Here is a 22,161-nt window from a genome sequence, read left to right as displayed (position 1 = left end):
CGTACTGGCATGGAAAAGTGCCGGGTGTCCACAATTAAAGTTTTGGTATTCAGCATGGTACAGAATGGGCTGTAAAGATCATAGGAGTCTGAAATTTCATATATATGGTAACTAAGCGATGCACTCACGAATTATGCCACAAAAATTATTAGTTCCATGTTTTGCCACCAGGCCAAAATATGGCGCTGTAAGCGGCCAGAACATGCAATATTCCATAACTCTGACATCAAAATGTTCTTTTGGTAGAATTATGTTGTGTCAGTTCCTTGGTTGTTGCTTTGTGATGCATGTTGGTTCCTTTTGTGAAGTGAATCTTTGTTGTAACGTACAAAAGTTGAATTTTTCCGTGTGAAACATAATGCCTATTGGGAGGAGAGACTGTGCACTACTACTGAAGTTGTTTTATCAGAATGGCAGCAATGGCAATGTTGCATTGCAGAATATTGCTGACAGAAACAGCAGAGAAGAGGTCCCATGACAAGTAATAGGCTGAAGAAAATGATTAAGAATTTCGAGGAAACAGGTGGATTAGGTGTCGCACCAGGATGAGTATGGTGGCCCATCCCTATGGATGCTATTGATGAAGTTGCTGTAGCTGTAGCTGACCACGTAGTACATTCTCCCAATTCTGTTACCGGTGCTTGAGCTGTGTCACGTGAATTGTCTCTACCACAGTCATAAGTTCACAAGATTTTGCGGTGCATTTTACACTGGTCTCCCTACAAACTTCACACTGTTCACAAACTGAAACTCAAAGATGTTGCACAATGCTATGACTTAGCCCTTCGGTTTCTGGTGCATGTGGAAGTGGACAACATGTGTCCGGGGAATATTCTGTGTACTCTAGAGGGAGCAGTGAATGCACAGAACTGTCGACTCCTCCAAACATTGTGCAGGAAAAACCATTGCATTCAGCTTACATGACTGTTTAGTGTGATTTTACAAGCTCCTTCATTCTTGGTCTGTTTTTCTTTGAGGAGATGACCCCTCATAGGTCTGTTAGGACTACAGTGACATCTGCACATTATAGGCTCCTCCTTGTGCAACACGTGATTCCAGCTTTGCAGAAACACAGCTGTGACCACACCATTATTTTCATGCAAGATGGGGCAACACCACATATCGCTCATCAGATAAAAGATTTGCTTCAAGAAACCTTCAGTAACAACCGCATTTCTCTAGGCATTTTCCAGATGCATGGTCTTCCAGGTCCCCCAACCTAAATCCATGTGACTTCTGGTTGTGGGGATATTTGAAACATTGTGTCTATCAGGAACATGTCGAGTCTCTGTCTGATCTAAAGTCTAGCATATGATGACATGTCGCTCAAATTTCCATACAATATGCTGCGGGCAACTGTCAACCATGCGTGTTACGTATGCAGCATGTTGCTGAGTTCAGAGGCCATACTGAACAGTGTTTGTAACCGTAAAAGCCAATAAACCTCCCAGAACCACCATTATCGTGTGTTTGATCTTTCGTACCATTTTTCTGTGACCCGTACCATTGCTTACAGCACCATATTTTTGCCTAGGGGAAAAACTTGGAACTAATCATTCTTGTAGCATAATTCGTGAGGGCATTGCTTAGTTAGCATATCTATGAAATTTCAGACTCCTACAATCATTACAGGCCGTGCTGTACTGCACTGAATACCATAACTTTAATTGTTAACACCCGGTACTTACATTCTTAAAACTGCACAGATTCTTCCATTTCTCTTTTTATGAGAGGCATCAATTTCTCGATACCATTCTTACTGCAGCATAATAGTACAGTTAGTCTCTTTACTGAGTTCACCTCCAAACGTTGTGTTTGAACGTGTACATATTATCAAGAAAAAGTTGGAAAAATAGCCCCAATTTATTTCCATTAACAACATCAATATGGCTACGAGGTGTATGCATAAGTCTTTTCCAGTTTCACTAACATATGGCACCAGCGAACAGTACGCAGCGTATGAATTTGACACATACGTCAGTTTGTTCATCTGACATTAACCTACCAACACACACAAGTTGAGTCCGCCAAACACTAGCATCTGTGTTGTATCGTTCAGTGATCATGTCAACATTTGTGCCTGAAAAAGAACATTTGTAGCAGCATTGTTTTTCTTATTTAATCAAAAGAAAAAGGCTGTGGAAAGTCATCATTTGCTGGTAGAAACATATGGTGAATACACTGCATCGATTAGAACATGCGAGACATGATTTAGACAATTTAAACGTGGTGATTTGTGTCTGGTGGGACCAGAGCAGTATTATGTATTATGAACTCTTGGAGCCCGGTGAAGCCATTAATGCACAATGCTATTGCTAACAAATTATTAATTTAAATCACGCATTGATCGAAATATGAATGGAATGGGCCAGACAATATGCCGTCTAACACAGCGAAACCAGTGAAAGACTTCATGAAATTGCTTGGATAGGACATCCTTCCACACCCACCGTACTCTCCCAACCTGGCGCCATTTGACTATCACCTCTTCACATCAAGGGGGCATGCGCCACTCACAGAGCAGCACTTCAGGAATTTTGAGGAAGTTGGAAAATAGCTCGATGGATGGTTTGCCTCAAAAGACAAGCAATTTTTCTGGCATGGTATTCATAACTTACCTGAAAGATGGGCAAAGTGTGTAGTAGCCGATGGCCAATATTTTGAGTAAACAAAAAATTAATTTCCCTTGAAAATTTTGAGTTTTCTTTACCAAAATAAATGGCAAAAACTTATGCATACACCTGGTATAATTCTTTTTTTTTCGGCAGTGTAGTATCTCTCAAAGTCTGAATAGTATCAATCTTGACACTGGCAGCCTCCCCATGTACAGATTTGTATGAATGTTTATTCCTTCCATCCATTAGATGCCTTGAAGTTTCATAGTCCCATTTTGGCAGCTAAATGTGATGCCTTGGCCCGAATCACTGTTCCGTCAATAGGAATATTTGAAGCCTGAGCTTGTTTAAACCATTTCACCAGAACATCTTCTAAATCTGGAAACTGGCTTTTACGAACAAATATCATTTGGCTGCTTCCTCCTGCCAGACAAGCATCCTCAATCTTCTCTAACTGCATAGCTAAACATTTTTCCAATGTCTGAGATGAGTAAACATATTTCCTACTCCTAGGGCTTCTTACATGCATTCTCCATGTAAAGAATTTCTCTGTGTTTCCTTTAAAATGGCAAAACCCCAAAGACTATCATGTCTAAGCAAAGACATAATCTATCCACACATCAGGGATTAAATGATTTCAAAGAAATTGGAAATTTATTGAACATCTCCCTTGGTAAGTTATTCCAATCCCTAACTCCCCTTCCTGTAAATGAATATTTGCCCCAGTTTGTCCTCTTGAATTCCAACTTTATCTTCATATTGTGATCTTTCCTACTTTTATAATCATCATCATCATCATCATCATCATCATTTCCCTTTATCCAGCTGTAGCCGGGTAGGGGCAAATATGGTTCCTCTCCACTTTCTTCGGTCTTTCCACCACTCCTCCTCCAACACTGTGTCCCAGTTCAGGTTTCTTTCTATAATGCTGCATTGGATGGTATCCTTCCATCTCAATCGCGGTCGTCCACGGCCTCTCCTTCCTTGGATTTGCATTTCCATCACCTTTTTTGGCATTCTTTCGTCGCTCATTCGCTTTATGTGCCCAAACCATCTTAGTCGGCTCTTCTCTATTCTATCATTCATTTTTTTCCACTCCAATTTCTTCCCGGATTTTCTCATTCCTTATTTTGTCTCTTCTACTCTTCTGTATCATACTCCTCAAGAATTTCATTTCGGCCGCCTGTATTCGACTCTCATCCTTCTTTGTCATTGTCCAAGTTTCTGCTCCGTAAGTTGTTATGGGTACGTAATACATCTTGTACATAGTATCCTTTGCTTCCATTGGCACATCTTTGTCCCATAACATATTTCTTACACTATGATAGAAACAACTTCCAGCTTGAATCCTTTTACTAATCTCAGCATCCAGTCGAGCATTCTCCATTAATTCACTCCCCTGGTATTTAAACGTTTCCACTACTTCCAGGGGCTTGTCTGCAAGTCTAATCTGACCTTTCCCTTCTTTCTCCCCTCTAGTCATAACAAGAGTTTTACTCTTTTCTACACTTATTTTCAATCCACATTCTTCAATCTTCCCATTCACCACATTCAACTGTTCTTGAACCTTCCTGTCGTCTTCTCCCCAAATCACAATATCATCTGCAAATAACATCATGTTCATTTCTCTTCCTCCATATGCTGCTTTTGCTGTTCTCATGATGTCATCCATTACTGTTGTAAACAGGATTGGTGATAGAACACTTCCCTGTCTCAGCCCACTAGTTATTTTGAACCAACTTGTCCTGCCATCTTGTGTTTGCACGCAACTACAACATTCCTTATACAATGCCATGACATTTTTATTAATCCCTGTCCAATTCCTTTTTGCACCAGACTGTCCCAAACTTTTGTCCTAGGGACACTGTCATATGCCTTTTCAATATCAATGAATGTCATCACCATATCATTCCCGTACTCCCAATGCTTTTCCATTAGTTGTCTCATAATGAAAATGGGTTCTATTGTTGACCTTCCACTTCTGAAACCAAACTGATTTTCCTGTATCTGCTTCTCAACCCTCAACCTTATTCTACTTTCCAGTATCCTTTCCATTATCTTAGCAACATGGGATATTAGAGTAATTCCCCTGTAGTTCTTCAAAACTTTCTTATCACCTTTCTTGAAAATTGGGATGATTATTCCTTTTTGCCAATCCTCAGGGACCTCCTTATTCTCCCAGACATTCCTGAGAACCCGATATGTCCACTGCAGGCCTACAGCTCCAGCTGCCTTTATCATCTCCACTGAAATTTCATCTATTCCAGCAGTTTTTCCATTCTTCATCTTTCTTACTGCCATTTCAATTTCATTCATTGTAATTTCTTTATCCATTTCTTCGTCAATTAATTGCCTTTCCTGGTCGTCCATTGAATGACTGTCATCCGTTCTTATGTTCAGCAGCTTCTGAAAATATTCTCTCCATCTATTTCTTATTTCTTCTGGCTTTGTTAAAATTATGCCACCTTCATCCTTCACAAATCTGGTGTTTACTTGATCTCTCTTTTTGTTTCTTAAGATACCATACAGTAATTTCTTGCTGCCCTGCGTATCATCTCTCAATGTCTGTGTAAATAAGGCCCAGCTTTTCCTCTTTTCTTCCTCCACTACTTTCTTGGCCAAATCTTTGCCTCCACATATTTTCTTCTACTTTCTTCAGTCTTAGATGTTTTCCATGCTTTCCATGCCATTTTCTTTTCCTTCACTTTAATCTTTACCCTATCATTCCACCAGTGTGTTTCTTTGTCTTTCACATTTCCTGATGTTCTACCACACACCTTTTCTGCACATCCAACCAGTGCTTCCTTAAATCTTTTCCATTCCTCTTCAACATTCCCCACCTCTGTCCTGGGTACCAAGGGTATTATTTCCCTTTGAAATTCTTCTTGTATACTTTTCTCCTTCAACTTCCATACTTTAATTCTTTTCTCTCTTCTTAATTGAGGTTTTTCAACCTTTCCAACTTTCAATTTTCCTATCACAACTCTATGATCTCCACCAAAGGCTTCTTCAGGCATGGCTGTTACATCTACAAGGTTCTTCCGGTGTTCTTTCTCTATGATTATATAATCAATCATGGTCTTTGTTCGTCTGTCTCCCCAGCCATACCTTGTAATCTTCTGACTGTTCTTCTTCCTAAACCAGGTGTTTCCAACAATCATTTGATTCCTCATGCAAAAATCTACCAACAACTCGCCTTCTGGATTTACATTTCCATATCCAAAGGGCCCTACAACATCTTCCTTTCCTTGTCTTTCCATTCCAACTTGTGCATTTAGATCTCCCATCAATAGTACTTCCTTATCTTCTATCTCTCTCTCCACTTCCTCTAAGAAGTCCTCTAGATGTTCATCTATGCAACCAGTTTGTGGGGCATACAACTGAAATAGATCTTTCACGCCATTTTCAAACTGGAGTCTCATCATCATCCTATCACTGACGTACTTTGTATATTCCAGATATTCTTGGATTTCCCTTCTAAGTATGATGGCCACTCCAGTTTTTGCTTCAGGTCCTCCGCTGTAATACAGCCTGTATCCTTCTCTCAGAGGGATCTCCCCTGTACCCCTCTTCTTGGTCTTGCACAGTCCAAGTATGGCTATATCTTTTTCTATCATGAAGTCAACCAGTTCTTCTGTCTTTCCCGTCAGTGTCAGTACATTAACTGTTGCAATTTTGATGTAGTTTGGTGCTGGTTGCCCATTTTTCACAGTTTCCCCAGCACCTGAAGAGCTGCGCGTCGCTTTTAGCAGGGGACGCCCTAACCTTTTCCGAGGCACCATATCTGCTTTGTCCATATAGGCCATTGTTAGGATGGGCTCGCCACACCCAAAGGCATTTTATACCTACTGCCAGTTTCAAAATTAGACCGCCCCTAACATGGAGACAGACGCCTTTCGTAGCCACTCCTCTGGAGTACAGACGCTACGGGTATGCCCCCTCCGCCATCTCCACCGTACCGAAGTCCACCTTCTCCGCCGTAGATGCTGTTGAGGTCTTCACTCGTAACCCTGAGCTGGGACCCATACCAGATGTTACACACCGGGTCAGTGTGCTCCTACTTTTATAAACGCCACTCAAACTTATTCGTCTACTAATGTCATTCCACGCCATCTCTCCGCTGATAGCTCGGAACATACCACTTAAACACAAAGTATGTTACAAGTGTTTATTTATATATCCACCTATTCAATACAAAGAGATCTTTTTAGAAATTAAATATTATTATAAAATGTTAAGGGACATGTTTCGCCCATATTAAGGGCATCATCAGCCTCAAATTCAAAACTGTATGGTGAAAAATCAGGATCCTGATTGCTCTTACAAGCCATAAAAAGAGGATATCATTATAGGTGTCAGTCTAAACATACAAAATATTAGAATGTCCTTGGCTAAAATTGCAGTATCAAGCTGCATGTCATAAGTTCACATGAATATACTTTCCGGAGCGTTGAAAAACTTGTTGGGGTAGGGCAGTAAACAGCTCAGTCTTCTCATGTTAGGTCCGTATTGAAATATACATAAATACAAAGTATGTTACATGTGTTTATTTATATATCCACCTATTCAATACAAAGAGATCTTTTTAGAAATTAAATATTATTATAAAATGTTAAGGGACATGTTTCGCCCATATTAAGGGCATCATCAGCCTCAAATTCAAAACTGTATGGTGAAAAATCAGGATCCTGATTGCTCTTACAAGCCATAAAAAGAGGATATAATTATAGGTGTCAGTCTAAACATACAAAATATTAGAATGTCCTTGGCTAAAATTGCAGTATCAAGCTGCATGTCATAAGTTCACATGAATATACTTTCCAGTAAACTGCCCTACCCCAACAAGTTTTTCAACGCTCCGGAAAGTATATTCATGTGAACTTATGACATGCAGCTTGATACTGCAATTTTAGCCAAGGACATTCTAATATTTTGTATGTTTAGACTGACACCTGTAATGATATCCTCTTTTTATGGCTTGTAAGAGCAATCAGGATCCTGAATTTTCACCATACAGGTTTGAATTTGAGGCTGATGATGCCCTTAATATGGGCGAAACATGTCCCTTAACATTTTATAATAATATTTAATTTCTAAAAAGATCTCTTTGTATTGAATAGGTGGATATATAAATAAACACTTGTAACATACTTTGTATTTACGTACATTTCAATACGGACCTAACATGAGAATTATAACATGTAATGTAACATACCACTTAGTCGAGTAGCTCGTCTTCTTTCTCCCAATTCTTCCCAGCCTAAACTTTGCAACATTTTTTTAACGCTATTCTTTTGTCGGAAATCACCCAGAACAAATCGGGCTGCTTTTCTTTGGATTTTTTCCAGTTCTTGAATCAGATAATCCTGGTGAGGGTCCCATACACTGGAACCATACTCTAGTTGGGGTCTTACCAGAGACTTATACGCCCTCTCCTTTACATCCTTACTACAACCCCTAAACACCCTCATAACCATGTGCAGAGATCTGTACCCTTTATTTACAATCCCATTTATGTGATTACCCAATGAAGATCTTTCCTTATATTAACACCTAGATACCTACAATGATCTCCAAAACGAACTTTTATCCCATCAACGCAGTAATTAAAACTCAGAGGACTTTTACAAGATACTTTTCCTATTTGTGAAACTCACAACCTCGGCTAGTATGAGATTAAAATGGCCAAGTGCACGAACCTTGTTTGCTGTAATCAGCTTTTAAGGTTCTTCCTAAACCTTGTTTAAATGAAACTGTGGAGCATCATTCCTGATTATTATTTAAATCCTTGATTATTGTCGGTTAAAAGTTAAACAGTGAAGTTCGAGCGGTTAACAAACATAAACAGTGATTAGCAGTGAAGGTAAAATGGCTACCAGATTTGGAGATCTGGAACAGAATGGAAATAAGGTATAATAGTAGAGAGAGGTGATACTTTTGAAGGGCTTACTGATGTGAAATTTGTGGAAAGGTTTCGTTTATCTAAATAAGCAGTTTCATTTCTTCTGGAAACAATGCAAAATAACCTACAATTTCCAGTGCAGAGAAATTATCCTGTTTCTGCTATCAACAGACTGCTCACTGCAATGAGGTATTATGCAACTGGTTCCTTTATCACAATTGTAGGTGATACTACTAACATGCACAGAAGAGTAGCAGGTCAGATTATACACGATGTAAGTAATATTATAGCTTTTGCTTTATGGTGACTCCATCTCTCTTTTTATTTTCAATGACATCTTTGTATCTGATCACTAATTATGCTCAATCTCGATTTCAAAATCTTTAAAATTGGACAACCTTCTTCTCTTTTGTTCTTTCATGTTTCTAATAAGTACTGTCACCAAAGAAGAAATGAATATTCCTCCTCCTAACAAAAGAAACACAAAATCACCGAAGTGCGTTCACTATTCTTCGCTAGCAAGTTAAACATCATGCTAGTGTTTAATTCCACTGCCAGCTAAACATGCTTAACTAAAATTGATTAAAAATGATATTCCACGGTTCCTTCTAACCAGTCCTTAAATTTAAACTATGTTTACGTACATGCGGATTAGCCAAATTTTAAACAACGTTTGTGCACTTAGTCATAAGATGTATCCTCTGAGTAATGAAACAGTATTGTAGTGGGAAGTTTACATGTTTCTTCCTTAGCACTCTCAATGTCTAAAATGGCACACTAGTTGATTTTTATGATCAGTATTGAACATGGCTATCCATATTTACTTCCTCCTCTTTTATCAACAGCACCAATTAGCAGGTCTGGCAAAAGACTGATTGATGATACTCTTATAGACAAATTAACATGTTGCAGCTCACGGATAGTCAAATTTTGGATGCCAGTACCGCCTTGTTTGAATCTCAACTGCTTGAAGCCACACAAGGAAAAGGAGTATCATTGGTAATCAGTGATATCACTGATGAAAGGATGAAGTCTACTTTCCATTGTATCAAAATATTTGGCCAAATGATACAACTTGGCAAAAACAATTTTACCAAGATCCACCAAATGGGTAAGTAACCACTTAGTAGAAACATTCACAGACATATTTGACTTATGTGAAAAATTGTTAAATTTATACACTATCATACTGTAATTCTTTCTTTTATCCCGTGATCACTCGTGCCATAGAAAAAATCTAACAATGTTATATTTCTAATATTAACTGGTGTATTTATGCTGGCACCTCCTTGATGTATTAGATATGCTTTCTTTGGCTTCTGTGTCAACATATGTTATCATTTCAACACGCAGCAGAAAGACATTTTCGAACACTCATGTAGCTTGTTAGATCAAATCTACTGTGGAACTGATGGTGTCAGGTTCCGCTCATGCTGCTAAGATTGCAACACGGTCTGGAATCAGTTGAAGTTAGTCTGTGCTGTGATGCGAAAGACGATTTTCAAACACCACATTTATTGGCAGATTTTACATACTTGACTCTATTTTCCAACATTGCCACCAAGTTTGTTTAAACACTTATAATACCTTACAACTAAGTTTTGAATACCCTCTTCATAGAAACTTGCCGCCTGCTCTGATAACCAACAGCTAACAGCCATTTTCACTTCATCGTCATCATTGGGACAGAGTCTGTTTGGCCTTCACCTTTACAGGCAAATGTGTGTGTCTCCATTCCATGCTCTATTGCTTCGATTTGGGCATGATATGCGAAGCCCATGTTTTGTCTCCTGTTACGATCTGACTCAACATATCGTCACCATCATTGGCAAAACGAGTCAAGAACGTCATCGAACACTCAAATCTTTTGTTTTTGTGGTCCACCGTTAGGAGTTTAGATACCCAACGGGAGCACAGTTTCTTAAAGTTTAGGTTTTCAGTAACAATTTTCTAAAGCACTGACCTAGACACGTCAGGAATGGTGTTCAAGAGAGCTGTTATTGTAAAGCGTCTGTCCTCATGAATCTTTGCTTCAACTGAAGCCAACAAATCGTCTGTGATCAGAAATGGGCGACCGGAGCGGGCCTCATCATGGACATTGTCACGGCCATCTTTGAAGTCTCGTACCCACTTACGCACTTTACCTTCACTCATAGCATTAGCACCATACACTTCACAAATGTGTTGGTGAATGTCTGCAGCAGACAGGTTCCTTGCCGACAAAAAACGCATCACTGACCGAACCTCGCACGGGGCAGGCGAGTCGATAATCTTGACTATTTGAGCAAACACAGAACAGAAGCATTCAGGGTAGCAACAGAGCTGCAACTGAGCACTGTTGTTCCCGAGGCATGCCGACACACAATACATGCGATCGTTGTGACGTGCGTGCAAACTACTAGTGTCTACAACAAAACGGCCCTTATTTAAAAAACATGCCTAGTATTCATAATTTTGTATGCACACCAGGAAGTTTGTGAAAAACTGGTTAGCAGCTTTCTAAACAGACATTCACCAAACTGGCAACATTGCACATGAAAGGAAAAGAACTAAAACTATAGCAGTTCTACAAACAGGAATACCAACCAGTGAACCACAAACCTTTCTCTACAAGCTTTTGGTAAGGTGACTATGCAGTAGAATCAGTGACAGGCTCTTCCAGAACATTCCTGTTGAACAAGCATGTTTCCATCCAACTTATAGCTGCTCAGAACAGGTCCTTTCCTAGACAACTTTTATAGAAGCAAGTTTCAAAAAGAAAAGCAGACTAAAGCTACATGATTGATCTAACAGTGGCTTGTGGTACAGTCTGGAGGCACGGTACAATATATAAACTATTATGAACTGTCCTGTGCTTGAAAATTGGCAGTCACATCAATGCCATGCTCAGCAATAGAAGCTTAAGTGTTATGCACAAAAGAAGCTTGTCAATGGTTTGCAGCAAGGATCTATCTTAGTCCCTCTACTAATTAGCCTATATATAGCTGACAAGCCCGAAGCCTTGTTTTGGAAGTTTGAATAAACTGATGAGTGGGTCCTAACTATGAGTCACAAAGATCTAGACATTACTGAGTCTGTCCTGACCAGATATTTAACTACCATTAGTATGCACTTCCATAATCCTGACCAGATATTTAACTACCATTAGTATGCACTTCCATAAATGGCAGCTGCAACCAAGTGCAACTAAGACAGAAGTTACCACCTTCCACCTTAACAGCAGACTGGTCGAACATGGAAATTTGGGTCCATTTTGAGAACAGATTGTTATCAGATAACAGAAACCCTAAATAACTAACAGTTGTCTGGAACAGAACACACAGCTTCAAAGAGCATTAACCCACTTGACTCATTTAACATGACATTCACGAGAGCATTGGCCAGGCCTTAAACTCCAATGACAAGACATTCACGCGCCGCGCTGTATGTACGTATACTACCTTATATTTTGATCACCCCTGCAAAGTTTTCCCTTTTGCGAACTTTTTGGAATAGAACAGGAATGTGGCTTGTTTGCAGCTCTCCTTCTAAGAACTTGCACCATTATTGATTGCCTGATTGTAGCCTCTGAAAGCACAAACATTTCATCAAGAGTCAGTCATTCTCCTAGCCTTGGCTCTGGGCATAGTATGGGCAAGTGACATCAATGTTATTGCTAAGTTAATTTAAAGTGTTTTATATTCAGAGGACAGGTGGTTTGACACTAATGAGGATGAAATTAAGGCCTACTTTGCCCTCTGCATTCTAATGTCCCAGGTTTGTAAGCCTCGCATCCAATTATATTGGACCAAAGATAAATGTATCGAGACCTCAATTTTTCGAGAGAGTGTAACCTGAATGTTTCGAGATTTACCGCACAAAATCTTTGTTTGAACATAATTGTTGTTGAGTACAATTATTTTGAATGCTTCACTGAAAACTGTGCATGAAAATTCTGGTTGGTGTTCCATTTATGGCATTTAATTCAGAGCGGTGCACAGCAGTTCTGACGAGGTGGCTTACTAGTGTTGAGGACAATTTAAATCTGATTTCTAAGTGAGTGTGTGGAACCGTTAAACCTGCAGTGATTGAGTTAATCAAGAAGAGCTGCCAAGTTCAGAACCAAGATTAACATCTCCTGTGAAACGATATAGGATTCATCAGCTTCGATACTGAAAACACCCGCTCTAGGGCTGGTGTACCCGGTGACAGAATACTTGCTGCAGCCTACTTTAACAGTAATCCCTCCTGACATGTTGAGACTCAACTTAAAAACAGGAATACTTAGCTATAGAACACCCCTATATCTGCGACATGATTAACTCTTATAATAGCTTCCTGTTCATGAAGACATCCCTACAGCCCTCCACTACAAACTGCCCAAACTATGAGTAACAATGGAGCCAGTGTAACAGACTGATAAGGAAGTTTTGTGCTTCCCCAGAGCATCAAGTCACAAGGTTTGGAACAACACTGCAAGACATGGTCTACCCTTAACAGAATAGGGACAAACTGTGATAGATGCGCTGACTCATTGTTTAAATGGGTTTGATACCCTCGTCCAGCTGTGATTGTTGTGCTGTTCAGCATATCATGCAGAAGTGCCCACATGAGTACTTCCTAGGCAACCCGAAGGAATTTCTGCTGGTGAAAGATGAATCAATGAAGTATATTTGCAATCTAGATGTCGTTTAGTTTAGTAATAATTTACAAGTTCATGATGATATACTAAGTAAATATAAGTTAATAAAGTACAGATACAAAAAGTAATTACTGAAATAATAAAGAAATGACAAGATTACAAAGAAATGACAAGGTTAATTTTGTTAGCTCAGTGCACTTTATAGCTGTCTAATATATCCACTCAAAACAAATCAATTCATGCATAGAAACATGCAACCTGTTCAGACACACAAAATGTCAGGTCAGTCAGAGGGAGAGTTCCTTATGGGGATCACTGTGAGTATCTAGGTGTTAATATAAGGAAAGTTCTTCATTGGGGTAATCACATAAATGGGATTGTAAATAAAGGGTACAGATCTCTGCACGTGGTTATGAGGGTATTTAAGGGTTGTAGTAAGGATGTAAAGGAGAGGGCATATAAGTCTCTGGTAAGACCACAACTAGAGTATGGTTCCAGTGTATGGGGCCCTCACCAGGATTACTTGATCCAAGAACTGGAAAAAATCCAAAGAAAAGCAGCTTGATTTGTTCTGAGTGATTTCCGACAAAAGAGCAGCATTACAAAATTGTTGCAAAGTTTGGGCTGGGAAGATTTGGGAGAAAGGAGACGAGCTGCTCGACTAAGCGGTATGTGATATAAATTCTTATAATTTTATTAAATACCACCTATTCAATACATAATAAGCTAATGAGGACTTATATCCTTATTAAATTGTTAACACGGTACATGTTTCGCTCCTTTTTGTGAGCATCATCAGCCAATTGACATTTACCGCAGGTTTAGTAAGATCGTGAACATATTCTATTGATCTAAAATATGCTTTGTAAAAATGAGTGACAAATCTTATAGTATTTTACAAATCATATAACAATAAAAATTATGTCTTTTAGTTAGAACGCATTTGTCTAAAATATTAGTATTAACATTGTCCTTTAAATTTATTGATGAAACTCATCTGTTGAACATCCTTTTAAAACTTTTTTTTTTTTTTTTTTTTTAACCATTTGAAATCTGGCTAACTGTATTGATTCGATTTTAAAAGGATGTTCAACAGATGAGTTTCGTCAATAAATTTAAAGGACAATGTTAACACTAAGATTTTAGACAAATGTGTTTTAACTAAAAGACATAATTTTTATTGTTATACAATATGTAAAATATTATAAGATTTGTCACTCATGTTTACAAAGCATATTTTAGATCAATAGAATATGTTCACGATCTTATTAAACCTTCAGTAAATGTCAATTGGCTGATGATGCTCACAAAAAAGGAGCAAAACATGTACCGTGTTAACCATTTAATAAGGATATAAGGCCTCATTAGCTTATTATGTATTGAATAGGTATTTAATAAAATTATAAGAATTTGTATCACAAGTAGATCTTCAATACAGACAAAAAATGAATTGTATAACCTCCAAAATAAGTGGTATGTTTCAAGCTGTCAGTGGAGAGACATGCCTTGGAATGGCATTAGTAGATGAATAAGTTTGAGTGGTGTTTTTAAAAGTAGGAAAGATCACAATATGAAGATAGAATTAGAATTCAAGAGGACAAATTGGGACAAATATACAGTTATAAGAATGGGGTGTATGTGATTGGAATAATTTACCAAGGGAGATGTTCAATAAATTTCCAATTTCTTTACAATCATTTAAGAAAAGGATAGGAAAACAACAGATAGGGAATCTGCCACCTGGGTGACTGCCCTATACGCAGATCAATAGTGATTGATCGTTATTGAAATAAGAAAGGAAAACATACACTGACTGACAGAGCAAATGCAACACCAAGGAGGAGTGGTTCGAAAGGGATGAAAGTTGGGGGAAAAAACAGAGACGGCACGGACGAATAATTGATGTTTATTTCAAACCGATATGCAGGTTACACAATGCGCACGGCATCGACTCAGTAGGATGTAGGACCACCGCGAGCGGCGATGCACGCAGAAACACGTCGAGGTACAGAGTCAATAAGAGTGCGGATGGTGTCCTGAGGGATGGTTCTCCATTCTCTGTCAACCATTTTCCACAGTTGGTCGTCCTTACGAGGCTGGGGCAGAGTTTGCAAATGGCGTCCAATGAGATCCCACACGTGTTCGATTGGTGAGAGATCCGGAGAGTACGCTGGCCTCGGAAGCATCTGTACACCTCGTAGAGCCTGTTGGGAGATGCGAGCAGTGTGTGGGCGGGCATTATCCTGCTGAAACAGAGCATTGGGCAGCCCCTGAAGGTACGGGAGTGCCACCGGCCGCAGCACATGCTGCACGTAGCGGTGGGCATTTAACGTGCCTTGAATACGCACTAGAGGTGACGTGGAATCATACGCAATAGCGCCCCAAACCATGATGCCGCGTTGTCTAGCGGTAGGGCGCTCCACAGTTATGGCCGGATTTCACCTTTCTCCACGCCGACGCCACACGCGTCTGCGGTGACTATCACTGACAGAACAGAAGCGTGACTCATCGGAGAACACGACGTTCCGCCATTCCCTCATCCAAGTCGCTCTAGCCCGGCACCATGCCAGGCGTGCACGTCTATGCTGTGGAGTCAATGGTAGTCTTCTGAGCAGACGCCGGGAGTGCAGGCCTCCTTCAACCAATCGACGGGAAATTGTTCTGGTCGATATTGGAACAGCCAGGGTGTCTTGCACATGCTGAAGAATGGCGGTTGACGTGGCGTGCGGGGCTGCCACCGCTTGGCGGCGGATGCGCCGATCCTCGCGTGCTGACGTCACTCGGGCTGCGCCTGGACCCCTCGCACGTGCCACATGTCCCTGCGCCAACCATCTTCGCCACAGGCGCTGCACCGTGGACACATCCCTATGGGTATCGGCTGCGATTTGACGAAGCGACCAACCTGCCCTTCTCAGCCCGATCACCATACCCCTCGTAAAGTCGTCTGTCTGCTGGAAATGCCTCCGTTGACGGCGGCCTGGCATTCTTAGCTATACACGTGTCCTGTGGCACACGACAACACGTTCTACAATGACTGTCGGCTGAGAAATCACGGTACAAAGTGGGCCATTCGCCAACGCCGTGTCCCATTTATCGTTCGGTACGTGCGCAGCACAGCGGCGCATTTCACATCATGAGCATACCTCAGTGACGTCAGTCTACCCTGCAATTGGCATAAAGTTCTGACCACTCCTTCTTGGTGTTGCATTTGCTCTGTCAGTCAGTGTATAACAGGACGAACACAATGGCAGGTCCAGTGTTGGAAGAGGGAGCAACAGAAATAGGAGATAAGGACAAACATTCAAATATAGGAGGATAAAGACAATTTTCACATCTTCATACTCTACTTGGATTTCTCCTCATCAATCCTAATTTCTCTACATCAATTCTTCTCAGCTCCCAACAAGCTCATTTCTGTTTCCCAGCTTCATCAGGACAGGCATCAAAACTCATTGGGGGCCCATTTTGACAGATCTCTGGCCTAGCTGTGGAAAGTTTAAGATAGGAAAAAACGTGGATATATACAGGAAAATATGAATACATGTGCCAAAAGTTTTAATAATTTCTTAATCAAGTTCCCTTCCTTAAATCCACTTATAAACAACATAACAACCCCAAACATTAGGTAAGTCATTCTTAACATCTGTTAAAATTTAAAATATATGATAATGAATTTCAAAGTAATATAAATTAAGGAAAGAGTGAGCTGTAGTGATTTAGTACTAAGATTGTGTTCAATTAAAAAACCCACACAAACAAAACTTCATACAATTTTGTGTAAAGCTGATCAGTTAAACAGGGAAGAAGAGTGGTTCTCTAGATGGTTGTGTGTCAGGAGAGGAAGAAAGAATGAAGGGGTAGACAACATGAAATAATCCAATACATTTGAGTGATGATTATTTATGAATTGAAACAATATTCATATTAAAATATGTATGAATTTGTTTTAATTGAGTTGGATGTATGTGATGATATTGACCAGTGTTCAAATACGTGATCATTTGGGTAACTACTCTTCTTCTTTGTGTGTGACTTGTTCTCCATCTATCTCCTGAATTTCTAATATTCCACTCATAGTCAGTTTTATTCTCTGATATTTATGATAATCTAGTTCATTTAACTTTCTTTTTTTTTTTTCATTTTCTAGGAATGAGTCATTTCGTAAAGTCCTTAGCTCTTCATAGTGTATCAATTGCTAAATTGATAAACATATCTGAGAAAAAGAAGCAAAAACTCCAAGCAGCTGTACAGCAAGGTATAACAAATGGTACAGTAAAACCATTGGAGAGGGTGGTGTGTTCCCGTCACAGAGCCGACGAAGCTAATCAGTTAGTAACAAATACTTCTATTAATTTTATTAATTAAGTTATATACTTTTTTTCTGGTTTCTTGGCTGAATGGTCAGTGCATAGTGGCCTTCATTCAGAGGGCCCCAGGTTCAATTTCTGGTCAGGTCAGGGATATTAGCTGTGTCTGGTTAAGTCTTCAGGCTTGGTGACTGAGTGTAGTACACATCTCTATTTACACTCACAATACATCACACTATCAACTACCACAGAAACACACACAATAGTGAATACATCCCTCCACATAAAGCAACCAGCCATGAAACTGGGTCAAATCTACTGTAAGTGAAGTGCCACCAACAAGTAAATGGCAAAAGGCCACGAAGAAGTATATATATTTACTTTATAGAAACAGGAACTTTCCCTGTCTTCAAGCAGCTGTACAGCAAGGTATAAGAAGTGGTACAGTGAAACCACTGGAGAATGTGGTGTGTTCCCATCACATGGCTGATGAAATTAAATAATTAGTATTACTGGTATTTATTTAGTTTCTTTGGCTGAATTGTTAGCATTGTGGCTTTCGGTTTAGAGGGATTTAGGAAGTTACAATATTGTGGTGGCTTATCAGGGTCCTTAAAACAAAAGTCACTACTCAGAGAAGTAGCGTATTCTTATTATCGACTAAATTTTTTCAACTACTATTTACAGTTATTGCATTTGAATTTTCCACTTCACAGAGTTTGTAATGATGCACTTCACTGAACCCACAGCCCTACACAGGGTAGTGTCGTCCCAACAGCAGGTCACTTCATAATTCTCTGTAATCAAACCTGCCTGATGCATGGATCATGTTCACTTGCAGACTGACTGGCGCTCACTCAACTTCGCTCTTTTGTATAAGCCCACAGAAAATTCTCTAGAAAGTAGCTCTCATTTTCTGCACTTGTTGGCCACTTTCAGCATCCTCTAAGCAGCTTCCTTATAGTGAACCTCAAAAATTCATTGTCATATGTCAGCTTCCAAGAAGATAAATATAACCACCTGAAAGTGTACCTTTTTTAAACTGCTTAGTTGTTATTAATTTTGTGTGGCAATTGCTAGCCTGGTACAGCTCTTATAAGGTAGACACTCCAATGAGGGTGTGTAGAATCTGCCACGTATAGGAAACTGTGTGTTATTGTGGTGGAGGTTAGTGTTCCAAGGGATGATGCATTGCAGTCCTAGCTGGACTAGTGAGGAGGGAGAAAGCACATTAGGGGTACATCATTAAGATAAGTTTTAACATTTCAAGAATTATTAGGAAGGTGTATGCAGAGTTTTAACATAAATCCTTTTATACTTGTTTATAATATTCACCAATTCTTAAAAAAAAAAATGATGATGATGATCGTAAGCATAATTATATTATAATAAACATGATAATAATAATAATTAAAAGTGGTATTTGATAGAATCTGTTGATGTATTTTCAAGACAAATCATGCCATTCTGTTTTTAATTAAATGTAATATTTTCTCCAGGTATTTTCTCATCATCATCATCATCATTTCCCCTTATCCAGCTCCTGCCGAGTTGGAGTATTTATGGCACTTCTCCATCTTCCTCTTTCCTTCCACCATTCCTCTACCACAATCTCGTCCCAGTCTAAATTTCCTCTCCTTATGCCACTCTTCACTGATTCAATCCACCTTGTTCTAGGTCTTCCTCTTGTTCTCTTGCCCTCGTACTTTGCCTCCAGCATCTGTCTTGGAATTCTATTCTTCTCCATACTCTTTACATGTCCAAACCAACTTAGTTTATTCTTTTCAACTCTCTCATTTAGCTTTCCTATCCCAATTTTCTCCCTAACACCTTCATTTCTCACTCTGTCTTTCCTTGTCTTTCCTATCATACTTCTTAGGAATTTCATCTCATTGGCTTGAATTCTACTCTCTTACCTGCTAGTCAAAGTCCAAGTCTCAGCTACGTAAGTCAGTATGGGTACATAGTACATTTTGTACATTATCTCATTACTTTTCCTTGGTACTTCTTTGCTCCAAACAAGTTTTCTTACACCTTGGTAGAATGTATTACCCTGCTGTACCCTCCTGCTAATCTCCATGTCCATCCTAGCATTTTGCATTAATTCACTTCCTAGGTATTTAAAGCTGTTCACAGTTTCCAGACTCTGACTTCCAATTTTCACAGTACCCTTTCATGGCCTTTACCCTCTCAATATCACCATTGTCTTGCTTTTCTCTGTGCTGATTTTCATGCCATACTTCTCAATTTTCTCATTCAGTACATCTAGTTGTTGCTGCACTTCTTTTCTGTTCTTTCCCCAGATAACAACATTATCTGCAAATAGGCTTCCTTTGTTTCCTTTACAATTTCATTCATGACCATAATAAACAAAAGAGGTGACAGCACACTCCCCTGTTTTAGTCCAGTCTTATTCCTAAACCATTCTGTCTTTCTAACTGGGTCAGTACTTTGCTAATACAGTTGTTGTGCATTGCTTGCACCATTTATAACATTTCTCTTCCAAGTCTCTTTTTAACCATGGTTTCCCAAACCTTCTCTCTGGAACTCTGGGCACTGTGTATAGAGTAGGGTAATAAATAAGTTACAAGATTGTGAGCAACTGCAACGTACCTCGATAATGTTGTGAGATGGACAGCAGGCAATGGTATGTTGATAAATGGGGTTAAAAGTCAGGTTGTGAGTTTCACAAATAGGAAAAGTCCTCTCAGTTTTAATTACTGTGTTGATGGGGTGAAAGATCCTTTTGGGGATTGTTACGGAGTTTTCCGTGGTAGTTAGAGGTAAAAGAAGGTGCGGGGGGCGAACAGGTCTCTGGCTACGAAATTAAAGTGAATTTAAAATTTAACAAGGTTATATTTTCTTAGCAAAAAACAAGAAATAACAATAATGGCAGATACAGAGTATCAAAACCACTAATCGAGAATGTACAATTACAGGATTTGGGCTCCGAGAGCCAGACACACAATTCTGAGCAATTAGCCCAACTTTACGATATACAGAATTCAACAAAGGGGCAGAAGACCCCAATCAAGCCCAGGAGCACTTGCTCCAAATTACACAGTAAAGCCTCCTCGAGGCATACAACACTCAATTTTCGAAAAAGAGCCACTCGCTCTCAACTTTAAGCCTATCAAAGGCCACACCAAACTCCACCTTCAAGCTGTCCTCTAAGGACATATACACAGGGGTAACATACCCAACCTACTGAGGTCTATTAAGTGAGAAAAAGGTAATTACCTGACCTCTAAAATAACAATTGAGAGGAGGCGATCTGCACTCCTAATACATTTGTTTAAAACCTACTTGGCACTAGGCCGTTAATGCAAGGGCTAATCCCATACTAAAGAGGTGACTTTTAGAAGGAAACAATTTACGTTACACTAGAAGGGAAGAAACGGTTGTGAAAATAAGTTCACCTCAATGCAATATGAGTGGGAGATCGAGAGGGTTAAGCACTCTCTATCCCAATATGTAGTTTTGAAAGAGAATAGAGGCTAAGAGTCTTTACATTTTAGGGAAAGTTACATGGTAGAAACGCTTTGGACCCACCCCGAGAGTTCAACTGCTGAGCTAGCAAGAAAAGAAGTTATTAAAAGGCTCCCCGAAGAAAGAGGCACTTCCCGCCCCCTGCTATGTACTTTACACACTGAAAGATGGTACTGAAGTGGCCCCGAGACCCGAAAATCAGCAGTTTATATACTCTCGCGGAAAGTTCGAGGCGTTTTTGGAATGAGAACACCCTCCCACAAGGATTTTATTGGTTCACCAAGAAACCCCCTACACAATACGAAGAAGAAACATATTATTGGTGGAAAATTAATTCGAGAAATTCGGGATTGGCTAAATTCAAAACAAGGGGAAAGAAAGGGTTAATATTGCCAACTTAAACAATGACTGAAAGAAATTTAGCAAAGAACAAACTTTTGAAATTAAATTTTCTCAAAAAAAACAGTTCTTTCACTTCGCACTAGGGTGCACCGTTGTAGTTCTTCAGTAGTGTCCTCTAGAAGAGAATGTTCACACTTCTTACTACAAGCAAAACAAAAATACATCAAAAACAACACCGTTCAGAAACTTCAAAATTTCCAAGTAGTGGCATCTTCAGGGTAACTTGAAAATTAACACATAAGACAAAGTTCAGACTTCTTCCAGTAGAGGAGTTTCAACTGGCGCAAAGTTTAAATAAGCGGCGTGGATGTGTACCGCCCGGTACAGGGATCATTGTAAGTATCTAGGTGTTAACATAAGGAAAGATCTTCATTGGGGTAATCACATAAATGAGATTGTAAATAAAGGGTACAGATCTCTGCGCATGGTTATAAGGGTGTTTAGGGGTTGTAGTAAGGATGTAAAGGAGAAGGCATATAAATCTCTGGTAAGAACCCAACTAAAGTATGGTTCCAGTGTATGGAACCCTCACTAGGATTACCTGATTCAATAATTGGAAAAATTCAAAGAAAAGCAGCTCGATTTGTTCTAGGTGATTTCCGACAAAAGAGAAGCGTTACAAGAATGTTGCAAAGTTTGGGTTGGGAAGAATTGGAAGAAAGAAGATGAGCTGCTTGACTAAGTGGTATGTCAAAAACATATCAGATGTAAGGCTTTTCAGGCATTTGCTCTATTAACCAAAATTTCATCTTAGGTCTGACACTAGACTCATCAGAGTGGGATGTGTCAGACCCTAGCCACTGACGCTGGGGTGTATGCAGGTGA

At 39.5% G+C, this 22,161-nt stretch overlaps 1 protein-coding gene across 1 annotated transcript in view; it reads left to right on the top strand.

Annotated features, from left to right (window-relative positions):
• The window catches only part of LOC136877587 (fatty acid synthase), a 426,680-nt gene that overhangs the window by 312,650 nt on the left and 91,869 nt on the right, over positions 1-22,161 (top strand). Inside the window, exons 27-28 of the mRNA XM_067151746.2 lie at positions 9,430-9,628; positions 17,286-17,466. Coding sequence (XP_067007847.2) covers positions 9,430-9,628; positions 17,286-17,466 — 380 coding nt within the window. The remainder of the gene's footprint in view (positions 1-9,429; positions 9,629-17,285; positions 17,467-22,161) is intronic.

This window comes from Anabrus simplex, chromosome 7 (assembly GCF_040414725.1).
Source record: "Anabrus simplex isolate iqAnaSimp1 chromosome 7, ASM4041472v1, whole genome shotgun sequence".
Classification (NCBI taxonomy): Eukaryota; Metazoa; Arthropoda; class Insecta; order Orthoptera; family Tettigoniidae; genus Anabrus; species Anabrus simplex.
The sequence above is the reverse complement of the archived record's forward strand: the minus strand, read 5'-3'. Positions and strand labels throughout refer to the sequence as shown.